Genomic DNA, 12,438 nt, shown 5'->3' with positions numbered 1-12,438 from the left:
AGCAGAAATGAAGACCTGGAAACAGAGAGAAAGTTGACAAAGGTGAAGAAGAAAGGAAGAAAGAAGTGAGAACGCTGGTGGAGGCAGGAACAAGAGTGACAATGCCAGAGAGAAGATTGGAACAGAGGAAAGCGGGAGACAGAGTGAGAGCAGCCAGAGAAGGTACATCAGGCAAGAATCAGAAGAAGGCAGAAACACGATGGCAGGCTGGCCACTGAGAGTGGCAGGGCAGGAAAACATGAAAGAGGCAACAAAAGAAGCTAGAGAGGAGCAGAAGCTGCAGACAAATGCAACTTTAACCAGTGATGGGAGGCAGACGGGATTGACAATGAACATATACGATTTCTTGGAAAAGATACTGTTTGAGATTTTGGAGGCGCATCTCACCATCCTGATTGCTTCTAAAACCAAAATACTTGGGAATGTGATTTACTGGGATGGAGAAAGGTATGAGAACTTTTGGAAGAAATATGCAGAGGGAGGAATACAGAGGAATAAAGTTCATGGCACGAGGAAAGTAGAGAAAAAGAGCTATTATAGTTTGAATGTACACAGATTTATTATAGAGGCAGAAAACATAGAAAGCTCGATGGAAAAGTATGTCCACAGGGTCACACTGACAGACAAAGTAAGGGACAAATATGGTATCTGGATTGGATCCTGGAAGGCACAAGTAGTGTTACAAGCAGACAAATGGAGCCCAGGCAGAATGCTGCACCTCCCATCAGTAATCCAGATCAGGACACACTGGGACCATACGCAACCAAAACAGTGAAGCAAATGTAGAGAGGTGGAGCACTTGTCCACACACTGTCCCCTCACAGTGTGCTACAGATGTGAAGGGATGGGGCATAGAGCAGCAGAGTGCCAGGAGTCCCTAAAATGCACTATTTGTAAGGGAGAGGGACACTTGTATTGTAGGTGCTCCAAAGACTTTGCAAGTGTAGTCAGACCCCATGAGGAACAGCAAAACCCAGAGAAGGAAAGGAGAGGAGAGGAGGGGTTAGACAGCGAGGTAGAAATGGTGGAAGAAACCCGCAGGAGGGTGGAACGGAGATGGAGGGGGGTAAAATTCCTGTGATTGAGCTGTTTTCTGTTTCTGCTTTCCCTTCCATTCTGTCTTCTATCTCTTTCTGCACTGTCTCAGACATGAAGGTGGGGGTGGTGAAGAAAGACAACAGAAGTGGAGATGGAGCAAGAGAAAGAACCAGAGAGACAGGCCAGGAAAAGAAAGAAAATGCAGGGACTGAAGACACCGAAAAAGAAACCTGATAATGAAGAAGGTGAGTTCCAGGAAGAGCCAGAGAGCAGTTTCCTGCTGCTAATGCCTCGGCTAGAGCCTGGAGTAGAGACCAGAAGGGGGGGGAAGTAGTAGGAAGGTGGGAATATGCAAGCCTTCCTAAATGTAAAAGTGATTCAGCAGCTTGCAAAGGCTACGGGAATGTGAGTGAGGAAGGACCCCAAGCAGTAGCACAGATGAACCTTAAAGGGACAGGCTCACTCAGCTCAAAGCAAGCATGGATGAACCTTTAATGGACAGGCGCACTCATTTTAAACCACGAGTAAACGGCACTGATGATAGTTCCGCTTAATGCCAGGAGTATCTTAACAAGGAAAAGATAGGAATAAATTGAACCAGTGTTAAACCAAGTAAGAGCAGAGATAATCTGCCTACAAGAATGTGGTATACTGGGGGACAGGGATTATAAACACTTTGAGAAAAGGTGGAGATAGGGGCCATCCTGGTGGTCAGTGACAAATGAGAACAAAGTGGCAGAGGTAGCAATATTATTCAGGAACCCAGAGCTGAGAGCAAAAGAGGCAGAAGTCATCAATGGCAGATTGCAATGAAAGATACTATTAAGAGCTAGAAGAAATAAGACAAGAGTTAGAAACCTGTCTTAAGAGAAAGACAAGAGAGAAAATGCACAAGCATCCTGGGTGGGAGAAAATGAAGAGTGGTCCCAATACTTCTCAACCAGAGTGAAAGTGACAAAAGGAGAGCTTAAAGCAGTGCAGGAAGAAGGTGGTGCCCAGATGGAAAAGCTGGAGGTGTTGTAGGTGACAGGATTTTATGTAGAGTTATACCAGAAGAAGGAAATAGAAAGAAGATGAAGGGCTTCTTGGAAGTGACTGAAGAGAAAATAGAGGAGAAGCAGCAAAGAAGATGGAAGAAAAGATAAGCTTACAGATAGTGGAGTAGTGTTTAAAAACCTTTAAAAAGGGGAATCACCATAAGCAGACAGGCTGCCTATGGAATTTTACAAGAAGTTTTGGGCATGGGTAGGGAAGGATATGGTGGAAGTGTTTGAAGGAACAGCCGAAACAGGACAGGCAGGGAAAGATTTTACAAGAAGAGTTGTGATCTCACTCTTAAGAAAAGAGAGGGAACTTAGAAAACTGGAGACCGATTATACTCCTTAATGTGGACTATACGTTAATGGCCAAGATGCTGACTTTTGAAGATGAGGAAAACCTCCAGAAGACAATACAAGACCACCAAGTACAAGCAGTCCTCAGACTTACAACACAACTGGTTCCTGGAAACTGCATCTTAAGTCAAAAAGTTGCAACTCAGAACCAATTTTCTCATAAGAAACAATGTTATAAATGGGGGATTGGTTCCTGAACCAAGGCCCAGTACCCCATTTTCACTAAAAATACCCTAGAATTTTGTACTTGATCAATTACAGATGAGTAATATAGCTACATTAATGTATTTATATTGTAAATAGCAATCATATTGTTTTGGAAGGACTTCTTTGAAGTGACTTTGCTGGACTTTTTGGAGGGCTCTTGGTTGGACTTTTTGAAGGGTTTTTGGCTGGAGTCTTCTCAGGAGTCTTGGCTGCAGGTTTTTGTCTGCTTTCTTAAAGAAAAAGTGTCCAAGGAAGTTTGGACAAATGTTCTCCAGGGAGATGAGCAACGCAGCAAACTTGTTCGCTGGTGTGGCATCGTGTTGGATCAAGTGTTGTAAAGTTGAAAGTGAAGTCATAAAGTTGAAACGGTGTCAATTTATAAACGTAAGTGCAAAATGTTGTAACTCAAAATGTTGTAAGTCGAGGACTGCCTGTATGCACAGTACCAGGTAAAAGAATATCCAAAGCAATCAGAGATACACTGTCTCACATCCAAGAGAGAAAAACAAACACAGTTATAGCAAACCTAGATTTAGAAAAAGCATATGACAGAATGGATCATGATTATGTACCTGAGGTGGTAGGAAAAATGGGGTTCCTAGAGAAATGTATATGTTGGATAAGGTTAATGTATAGAAAAGCAGAGAGTTAAGTCGAAATTAATGGGCATCTAAGTGGGACCTTTAAAATCCATATGGGGTGAGACAAAGGTGCTCCCTGTCACCGCTATTATTTGTGTGCAGCATGGAGCCATTAGCACAAAAATTAAGAAAAGACAAGGTCATTAATGGAGTAAAGATATTGGGAGGGGGAGAGGTAAAACATACTATACATGGATGATATAAATGTACTAGTTAGAGAGAGACTTTTGATGGAAAGAGTGCTAAAGCATACATCAGAATATGGGGAAATGATAGGGGCTAATGGGAGTGGGGAACTGGTGGAACTTGGAGAAGTTAGGCCTTCAAATTAGAGCGAGAAATCAGAGTGCTAGGGATCCTAATGGACGCCGAAGGGAAAAGGTGATGGCAAGAATACGGCAAATACTTTGGTTACGGTCCAGAAGGACACTGTACTTTGCTGGAAAAGTGGCATCGTTTAACGCTGTGCTACTGCCGATTATTGTATATGCAGGAATTGTATTTTCACTGACATAGCACCAGATGACAAAAGTACAGAGGGAAATGTACGTGTTCTTCTAGAATGCCAAAAGAGAAAGTTTGGCTAGAGCTGAACTGTACAAAGCAAGAAAGATGTGGGGGATAAGGGCTGCTAGACTTGGGATTGTTCGTCTATGCAAAATATGTAAATGCAATATGCAAGGCAGTAAGGGAGGGAGAGGGGAAAATAGCACATATCACCTAATTTCAAGCAGCTGTAATTTTTAGGAAATGGGGAGAATATCAGATCTCTTTGAAGAGTCCATGGACATGGCAACCGCTAATTCATTACATCAGGATGGAAGGATTCATGCCGGGGTATAAAATAAGGAAGGCGGGGTTGGAGGCCCCGAAGGATCATAAGCAGGAGCAGGCAATTATTGAGTGGAGGGCTGCTTAATGAGGTTTGACGAGCTGTCGAGGGCCACATGGGTATCCCTGCCCCTTGACAGGTGCCCCACCCCCTGTCCACCATTTTGGGATCAAAAGTCCCACCCCTAACCTTTGCCACCAAAAGTCCCTCCCCTTGTCCCCCAGAAATACTCCTTTTGGGAAGGGGGAGTTGCCATCTTAGAACAAAAAAAACAAAAAACAAATCATACACTAAAAGTCAAATACCTACTATAGCATATTTTAATTACAAAAAATATTTTTGTTATGATTTGTGTTTGTGTAGTATACATAGAAGTGATTGCATATTAACTAAAAAATAAATTCTTAGTTTTGTATATTGTATGGGGGGGTATATGGTAGAGGGTGGGGGAAGTATGTGAGGGGGTCATAGGGTATGTTGGGGGGTTGTGTGGCATTTGCGGGGTGTGGGTGTTTGGCTCCAGAACACGCTGTCCTCTCCTGCAGGCAAAGCAGGCAACACTGTGGGGGAGGGTGTCTGTGTGTATGGTTTGTGTGGTGTGTGGAAGGGGTGTGGGGACCTCCCCCCACCACATTCCCCCATGGCACAGCAGCAGATGGGGGTGCCAGTGCCTGCCTCTGGCCAGTGCTGCATCTCACTGCGAGGAACACAGCCCCCGCTGGGTCATTTGTTTCTTTGACTTACTGCACCTGCAGGGCACAAGGGGGGAAGGCCCCAGGTGCTGAAACCAGCTGCTTTCCCTGCCCCAGCCCACTTCAGTGCCTGGGGCTTCCCTCCCATGCGCTGCAAGTGCGGGGAGCACCAGGAAAACAAACGGCATGGTAGGGGTTGTGCTCCTTGCAGCACTGGCTGGAGCCAGAAACCAGGCAGCAGCTCAGAGCAGAGTATCCGACCCACACCCACACTGCTACTGCCCCCATTGCCTGCCAGGGCTGTGCACCATGGGGGAAGTGTGTGGGGGTCCCCATACCCCTCCCCCTCACACCCTGTCCAGCCAAGCTCCGGACTGCTACTGTCCCTCTGGGCAACTGCAGCCAGCCCCAGCTCCATTCCACACTCCTGCCCAGCTGCAGCCCTGCCCCTGCTTCCCTACCTGCTACCCAAAGGGAGCAGGACACTGGGGAAGCCTGCAGCAGCAGCTCCGGCCCATGCTAGTGGGACCAGCCCTCCTGCCCATGAAGGTGGGAATGAGGTATAATAGGGTATATGTTGGGGGCAGGAGTAGACACCTCACTCCCACCCTTGTGGGTGGAGGAGCTGGGCAGGGCACAATTCACTGCAGGGTGCCACAGGCTGGATGAATGTGCTTGGTGGGCCAGATTCAGCCTGTGGGCTGGATTTTGCCCACTCCTGATCATAAGGAATTGATGAAAGTGGTAAGGTAGAGAGACAGGATAGTGACAGTGGGCAACTTCACAGAAGGACAAGTGAAGAAGGTGTGCAGTGGTGAGTAAACTAAAAGGGAAACATGCTGACCTAGCGTGGATGGTTGTAAGAAATACCTTGCCAGTGAGAGAGATGCAACACAGATGGGGCTTGACAAGTTCATCCAGGTGCTCAAGGAAGAGCTGCGGGGAAGAAAAAATAGTGGGACGTGTTTTGGGAGTGTACATGTGGGTGTGGGAAAGGGTCTGCCGTTTTCTGAGTGTCACCAAAATAAACCTGTCATTAGCGCAGGAGGTAGTACTATATGGACTCATACCAAAAGGACCAGAGGAAATGTTTTTAAGGACTTTATTATCATGTGTTCAAACTAGTTTATAGAAAGTAAGAAACCTCTGGGTCTTTAAGGGGTTGACTTTCACTGAAAAGAGTGTGCCTGAGCTGGGGATGAATGCACCAAAATACTACATCAATCAGGACAACGAAGATATCAGAGAGTAAGAGGCAGAGGAGAAGTGGAGGAAAAAGGACTGGACGCACTTGTTTCATCAAACCAACAGAGACAACTGATGAGAGCGGCAGAGAATTTCAGGTGGTTACTGAGCTAACAGTTTTTTTCATGGGGTTCTGTATGAATAAGAAATTTTCTGTAAGGGTTTGGTTTTTGTGGAAAGTTTATGTATGTTGTTTAAGGATTTAATACATGTAGCTGTATGCTTTTGATATGTAGTTATTCCTGTGCTATGAAGTCTTGGTAAAACAAAAATGTTCAATATGTGTAGCTTTGTATATGCAAGATAAATGTGTTTTTAATAAAATCTGTAGAAAAAAAAGTTCCCATCAGCATGTTTGCCCAATATGAGCCTTGTCTTTTATAGCCATAGTCAGTGTTGGCTCCATTGCTGAGCACAAGCTGCTTTTGACAGCAGTTTAATGACAGACAATGTATTTAGTGAAATGTCCTTGCATCTGATCATAAAATGAGGGGCTTTTTTTCCCCTCTTGCCAATGGGGAAAAAACCCTCATCTCATATCTGAGTAATACAGTAAGGAAAGTGGTTCCACTCTCCATATAGTTCTCCAGGTAAATCAAATAAAAGAGAAGTTGCAATTATCAACACAAAGCATACACCACGAGTTTAAGGAAAAATAAAGGGATAAGAAAGGCAGAGATATCACTTGTTACAGGAACTACTGGAGATAGAAAGTAAATCTAGGCCCCTAATCTTTACTGAATGTCTCTTTTTTTTTTTTTTCCCCTAAGAAAACTTTCTCAAACTTCTGAAAAATTTAAAGAGGAACATGTTGTATTGGGAGGAACCTATAACTGTGTTAGGGACCCAAAATAGGCAGGTCTGACGGAAGTATAACAAAGTATAGAAAATATATGTGCAGAAACCCAGGTATAGGTGCTTAGAGGGCTTTACAATCCAAGAAAATAGGCACCTAATAGGCATGTCCAGATTACAAAGTATAGAAAATGGACTAAGTACTAAGATTATTGGTGGGTAATCATTACATTTGTGACTCCTGGAGATGTTTAAATAAAAAATGAAATTTCTCTTCTTACTCGACACCACACAAATAATACAAAAATAGATACGATTATGACTTTTGAAATCATTACCTAGCAAGGGTGTATCGGGGTGGGCAATTATTTGGGCCCAGGGGCCACATAGGGAGTTTTGATGACTTGTTGTGGGCTGCGTCAGAATCCCTCATCCTGTCCCCCTCCATCACAACAACTCATTAAAACTACCTACATGGGATGGGGCTGCAGGTGGGCAGGGAGCAGTGTTCAGGAGCAAGACAGGCATGAGAAGCTGGGATCACGGGTCAGGGCTGCAGGGTGGCCCCTGCCCTGTGGGGGGGGGTTGTTTGAGGGGGGGCTGCTGAGGGGGAGGGGGGATGCCTGGGCACTAGGTCCCGGGAGCTGGCCAGGGTGGGGGAAATGAGGAGGCGGCACGGAGCGCATGCAACAAAGCTCACCCAGACAGTGTGGTCTGTAGCTGCCCTTGCAGTGCTCCACATGGGGCTGAACCCCACCCAGGGCATCCTGCACCACACTCCAGCCCACACCTGCCAGCCTGGCCCCAGGCAGCGCACACAAGTTACTGGCAGGGCTGCTCCCAGTATGGTTGCTACTCAGTTCCCCTGACCACCAGTACCGGTTACTCCTCCTGCTTCTGCAGCACCACTCTGGGACAGAAGGAAGCTTCAGCTGGGTGGGTGGCAAGCAACCAGAAGCTGGAGCTGGAGCCCTGCATGCTGGGACAGGAGATTCCCAGCTGCCTTCCATACACTCAGCTGCCTGCAGCAGTTGAGTGGAGTGGGTGGAAGGCAGCCAGCAGCTGGAGCCAGAGCTGCATGGCTGAAGTTTCCTTCCAGTCCAGAGAAGCAGAGTCCAGAGCAGCACAGCAAGAGCAGAAGGAGGAGCCATTGCTGGAGCTGAAAAGCAGCTGCACTGGGAGCAGCCCCACCAGTAAGCTGTGTACATTGGCCGGGGCCGAGCTAGCAGCCATGGGCTGGAGCGTGACACAGGCTGCCCCAAGCAGGGTTCAGTCCCATGCAGAGCACTGCAGGGACAGCCGCAAGCCACATTCAATTGGCAGGTGTCCCACTGACAGCCCAGATCCAATCAGTCAGCAGGCCAGATCTGGCCTGGGGGTCATATTTTGTCCACCCCGGTGTATCAGTTAAATGAAATGGACTTATTTAGTCAGGCCTTGGACTAGTACAGTTTTTTTTATTAGACACTGGGAGAACACACCAAATGAAAACTTGGCAATTGAATATCCCACCACTTCAATATGACCAGGAAAAAACTGGAACCATCAGAGGAGAAATCAGGCTGTATTTCACTGAGAATAATACAAATCAGATTTAAGAGAATCATTTAAGGCAGGGCTGGCCAACTTCTAAGTAGCTGGGGGCCACACATCAAAGGTTTTGCTAGTGGAGGCCCCCCTAGCAGGGGCCATGGGCCCCTGGGGCTGCACAATGCAGGCTCCCTTCTGCTGCACCACAAGTCCCAGTGTTCTGCCCCTTGCTGCACAACATAGTCTGGCTTCCTCACCCCTCTGTTGCACTGTATGCCCGGGCTTCCCCCACTACCACCACTGTAACACACATCTGGGCTCCCCTCTCCTCTCTCCCTTCCCCTCCCCACTGCAGCACACCACATGCTCAAGATCCCCCTGCACTGTGAACATAAGCATCCTCCGTTTCTTCCCTATTTCACTGCATGCCTGGGCACCCCACCTCACACTCAGTCCTCCAGTTTCTCGGGTATCCTGGGTCATGGGATCTTACCAGCCCTGCAGGCTGCACTGCCCCACCCCAGGGAAGGAGAAGCCACAGGAAAAGGGAGCCTGGAGACCACGGATGTTTCTGCAGCTGGAGCAATGGGGGAGAATGGCAGCCTGGTGGGACCCCAAGGGCTGCAATTTAACCCTTCATGAACCATACAGAACATGCTGTTTTATGGGATGCTTTCAAGTCAGTCATTAAGCATAGCCTAATAAATACAGTCTCATCCGAGAAAGAAAATTTGAGAAAGTTTCTGAATATTGAAAGGAAGTGCTAGTTTTACGAGCTAACAGTTAAGAAAAATTTTGGAATAAATTTGAAATCTAAAAGCAGAAGTGAGAAGATAGTGAGCTTTGTATTATGCAGAGTTCTAAGGAAAAAGAAGGGCTGAATCATTAAGCAAGTTACATATAAAGATGAAAAAACACAAAAGCTTAACATAGACCAAAACATAAAGAAAATGTTAGAGACCATATGGAAGAGAAGAAAAGAACACAAGACTTTTCTGAGGACAGTGATTTGATTTAAAGGAGTACTGTTGATGGAAGATAAATATGTCTTTGTCTATATTTTAGAAGACTGGATATATCTTTAAAGTTAAATGTGTTATTTGATAAGTTGTTTTTGTTAATAAAAAAGTTAAAATAATTTTCTTTTTAAAGAGATTCAAGTGACTTTAACAAAAATAACATCCACAAAATCCCAACACTACAGGCATCAAAGTTAAGGTGTTGACTTGTGATAAAATAGGAATTTCTTTATATGTAATCAAAATGAGCTTATAAAATGTTTTGTAGCTAACAAACTAGAAGTTCCTTAACTGTTCATTTCTGTGCTATTATAACTACCTGGGTTTTACAAACAAACAGTATGACAGGTAAATGTATTGTTGTCACTTTATCAATCTTAACTGGTTCCTGAAATGAAGATTTTTAGTTTGGGACATAAATTTCCTTCCCAGAAGAGATTGTGTACTATGATTGGAATTCTCAGGGAGGTCTTAGATCTATAAAGATGTGATAATGATACAAATAAACTTATGTTCTTTTAGTCACAAAAGTTTAAAAATGGCAACCTGATTACATGACAAGGCAGACTGGTTTTCTTTAAACAAAAAATTCATCAGAGAAATTTCCTAACCAGGAAGACAGTTCAGAAACAAAATGTTATATTATGTTAGACCAACCAGTGGTTTAGAAGCCTCCAGCTACTGTTTGGGTTGAAACCTGTTTTCAATGAAATATACTTGTATGCTAATCTCAAAAGCAATTTGGCTGTCTCTGACTTTACCAGAAAACTAGATACACATGATAAGATGAAAGTTTACTTTAAGCCATATATATAATTTTTTTACAATGATTAGGTAATGGCTTCCAGCATCTGTTGAGTTACCAGCCATGTTTAATATGAAAACAGAAGTTTGTGCTCTGAGTATTTCCTTAAAGAAGTATTGTTCTGGCTTCTCTCAATACGTGTAATCATTTAACTAATTATAAAGTAATAAAGCATATCATTTATTTTTATTAAAAGGCAACAGTTTTTCCCTACTGATTTGCTGGAAATACACCATGCTTTGCATCTGTTTTACTTCTTACTATAAATATAAGGTTATCTAAAACTAGAAAAAAAAACACCCTGCAATGACATCCCACCCAGACACTGTTTATATTTATACTTTGCCATCAATCTCACTTTCTTAACTCCTTAGAGTGAATTAGAAGAACGATAACTATCTCTGCAGAAAGGGAGCAATATGTAATTAGGACATTAAACAGGAAGCAAAGGAATGTGAAAACAGGTCAAATCTCAACAGCGCAACATATGGCAGAAAGTATGAGGAAAATATAATACAAGAAAAATTGGCCAGACTGAACAGGGTATTTTAAATATAAATTAATCTTATTACGCTGTAAAAAATGCATATTGCTTTGTTTCATATCATTCAAAACCATTTAGTGGCTAAGATGAAAACAAGCTTTTAACAGACAGAATAAAGAAATATGTTCTCCATTCTTTGATTTAAAGGACCCATCCAAAACCAAAGAATAAAATAACTTTAATTTAAAATTCTGATTTTTTATTTTAGTTTATTTATAGACAACTAGCATCAAGAGAGAAATCACAACAAATGAAGTAAAACAAACTGAGTCTCACCTTGCACTCTACAACGCTCTGATCTGATTCACAAGTAACATAGATTTCATCGACGGCCCGTCTAAGATTGTCAAAAAGAAATGCCCAGTATCGAGCTCTCAGATCAACTTTGCGAGGCTGTCTTGTTTTTGTTGGGCTTTTGTCGAAGTTTTTATCTCCAGCTGGTGCTGATGTTACTTTACATTCTCCTGTAGTGCTCTGAAAAAATGAGATACAACATGAAAAACAAAACAAATAAAAGAATGGCAAGGGGCTGGGCTTCTGTATAACACATTTTTTCAACAAATGTAAACATTTTCAAACAAGACATTCTTCAGTGAGACTTGCATCATAGCCTACTGACTGAGTACTTCAAACAATTTTTCTCACCTTAAACAAAAGGGGCAGTTTTGCAGGACCTAACTTCTGTTTCTCTGACATATAATTCAATATTTACATTGCAAACTGCACAAGATATTTTGCCGTGCGTGCACATGGGAAAGTTATATTCGCCCCGCTACTTTTTCTGACAAGTGTATGTCCAGGAGGTATAAATGCTGTTTTGCTAATAACCACACAAGGTATATTCAGTTATGAAATAAATGTTATTGCAGGCATTATATAGAACTTTTTGTCTCAATTGTTTTCATTAAAATACGATAACTTTAGTGTGCAAGTCCTAAGGTCAGAAAAAAACTGCTGTGGCTGGCCTTTTAATTGATATTTTATGATTTCACTGTAGAGAAGACAGAACTAAATTAGCTGCAAAGAAAAGCTTTAAGACTTTAGAAGCCTCATGTCTTCGCTTGACCAGACCACTTTCTGTTCACCAAATTATTAACCATTACAAGCCAATTCAAGCCCAGTGTAAAGCATGGAATGCCATTTTTAATTGTACTATTCCTGCTTATGCCCTATGTTATTTTGATTCTAAGAGTCATCATTTCCATAACGTAACTGTACCTTAAACTTCTACTTGCATATTTAATCAAAATAAACGGACTACATTTGATCTAAGGTGAGAAGAGGCCAAGTAACTGATGTACATAACACTGTTAAATTTGACATTTGTTTTCTTTGGATTCTGATCACCACAAAATTATCTTCATAATTACTGGATCACACAAGGTTTACTATGTGCCCTCTTGGAAGCAGTCATTTATCCCTATGCATCTGCTGATTTTGCATGTTGAATTTCATCCCCTATCAAAGTGGAGGGTAGGATCTTCCTAGGCTGATTGATATAACATTAGCCAGTCACAGGAAACATTCAGTTCTGAAGCACATCTCCTTTGCTGATCACTCCAAAGTGGAATTCAGTCAGATGCAAGATGCTTAAGATTCACTCCTACGATGAGAGTCAAAGAAGAGGAGGGGTTTCCCATAGACCAAGCCAGCAAGTGAAGGAGTGCCTCACCAGCAGCTAGGACAGGAATGCCAG

At 43.2% G+C, this 12,438-nt stretch overlaps 1 protein-coding gene across 5 annotated transcripts in view; it reads right to left on the bottom strand.

Moving 5' to 3' along the window:
* SCAPER (S-phase cyclin A associated protein in the ER) overlaps positions 1-12,438 on the bottom strand; it is a 372,539-nt gene that overhangs the window by 319,341 nt on the left and 40,760 nt on the right. For all 5 annotated transcript variants that reach the window (XM_059714759.1, XM_014606103.3, XM_006261352.4 and 2 more), the window contains exon 5: positions 11,019-11,216. In XM_059714759.1, the coding sequence (XP_059570742.1) occupies positions 11,019-11,216 (198 nt within the window). The remainder of the gene's footprint in view (positions 1-11,018; positions 11,217-12,438) is intronic.

The sequence above is a fragment of the Alligator mississippiensis genome, chromosome 11 (genome assembly GCF_030867095.1).
Source record: "Alligator mississippiensis isolate rAllMis1 chromosome 11, rAllMis1, whole genome shotgun sequence".
Taxonomy (NCBI): Eukaryota; Metazoa; Chordata; order Crocodylia; family Alligatoridae; genus Alligator; species Alligator mississippiensis.
The sequence above is the reverse complement of the archived record's forward strand: the minus strand, read 5'-3'. Positions and strand labels throughout refer to the sequence as shown.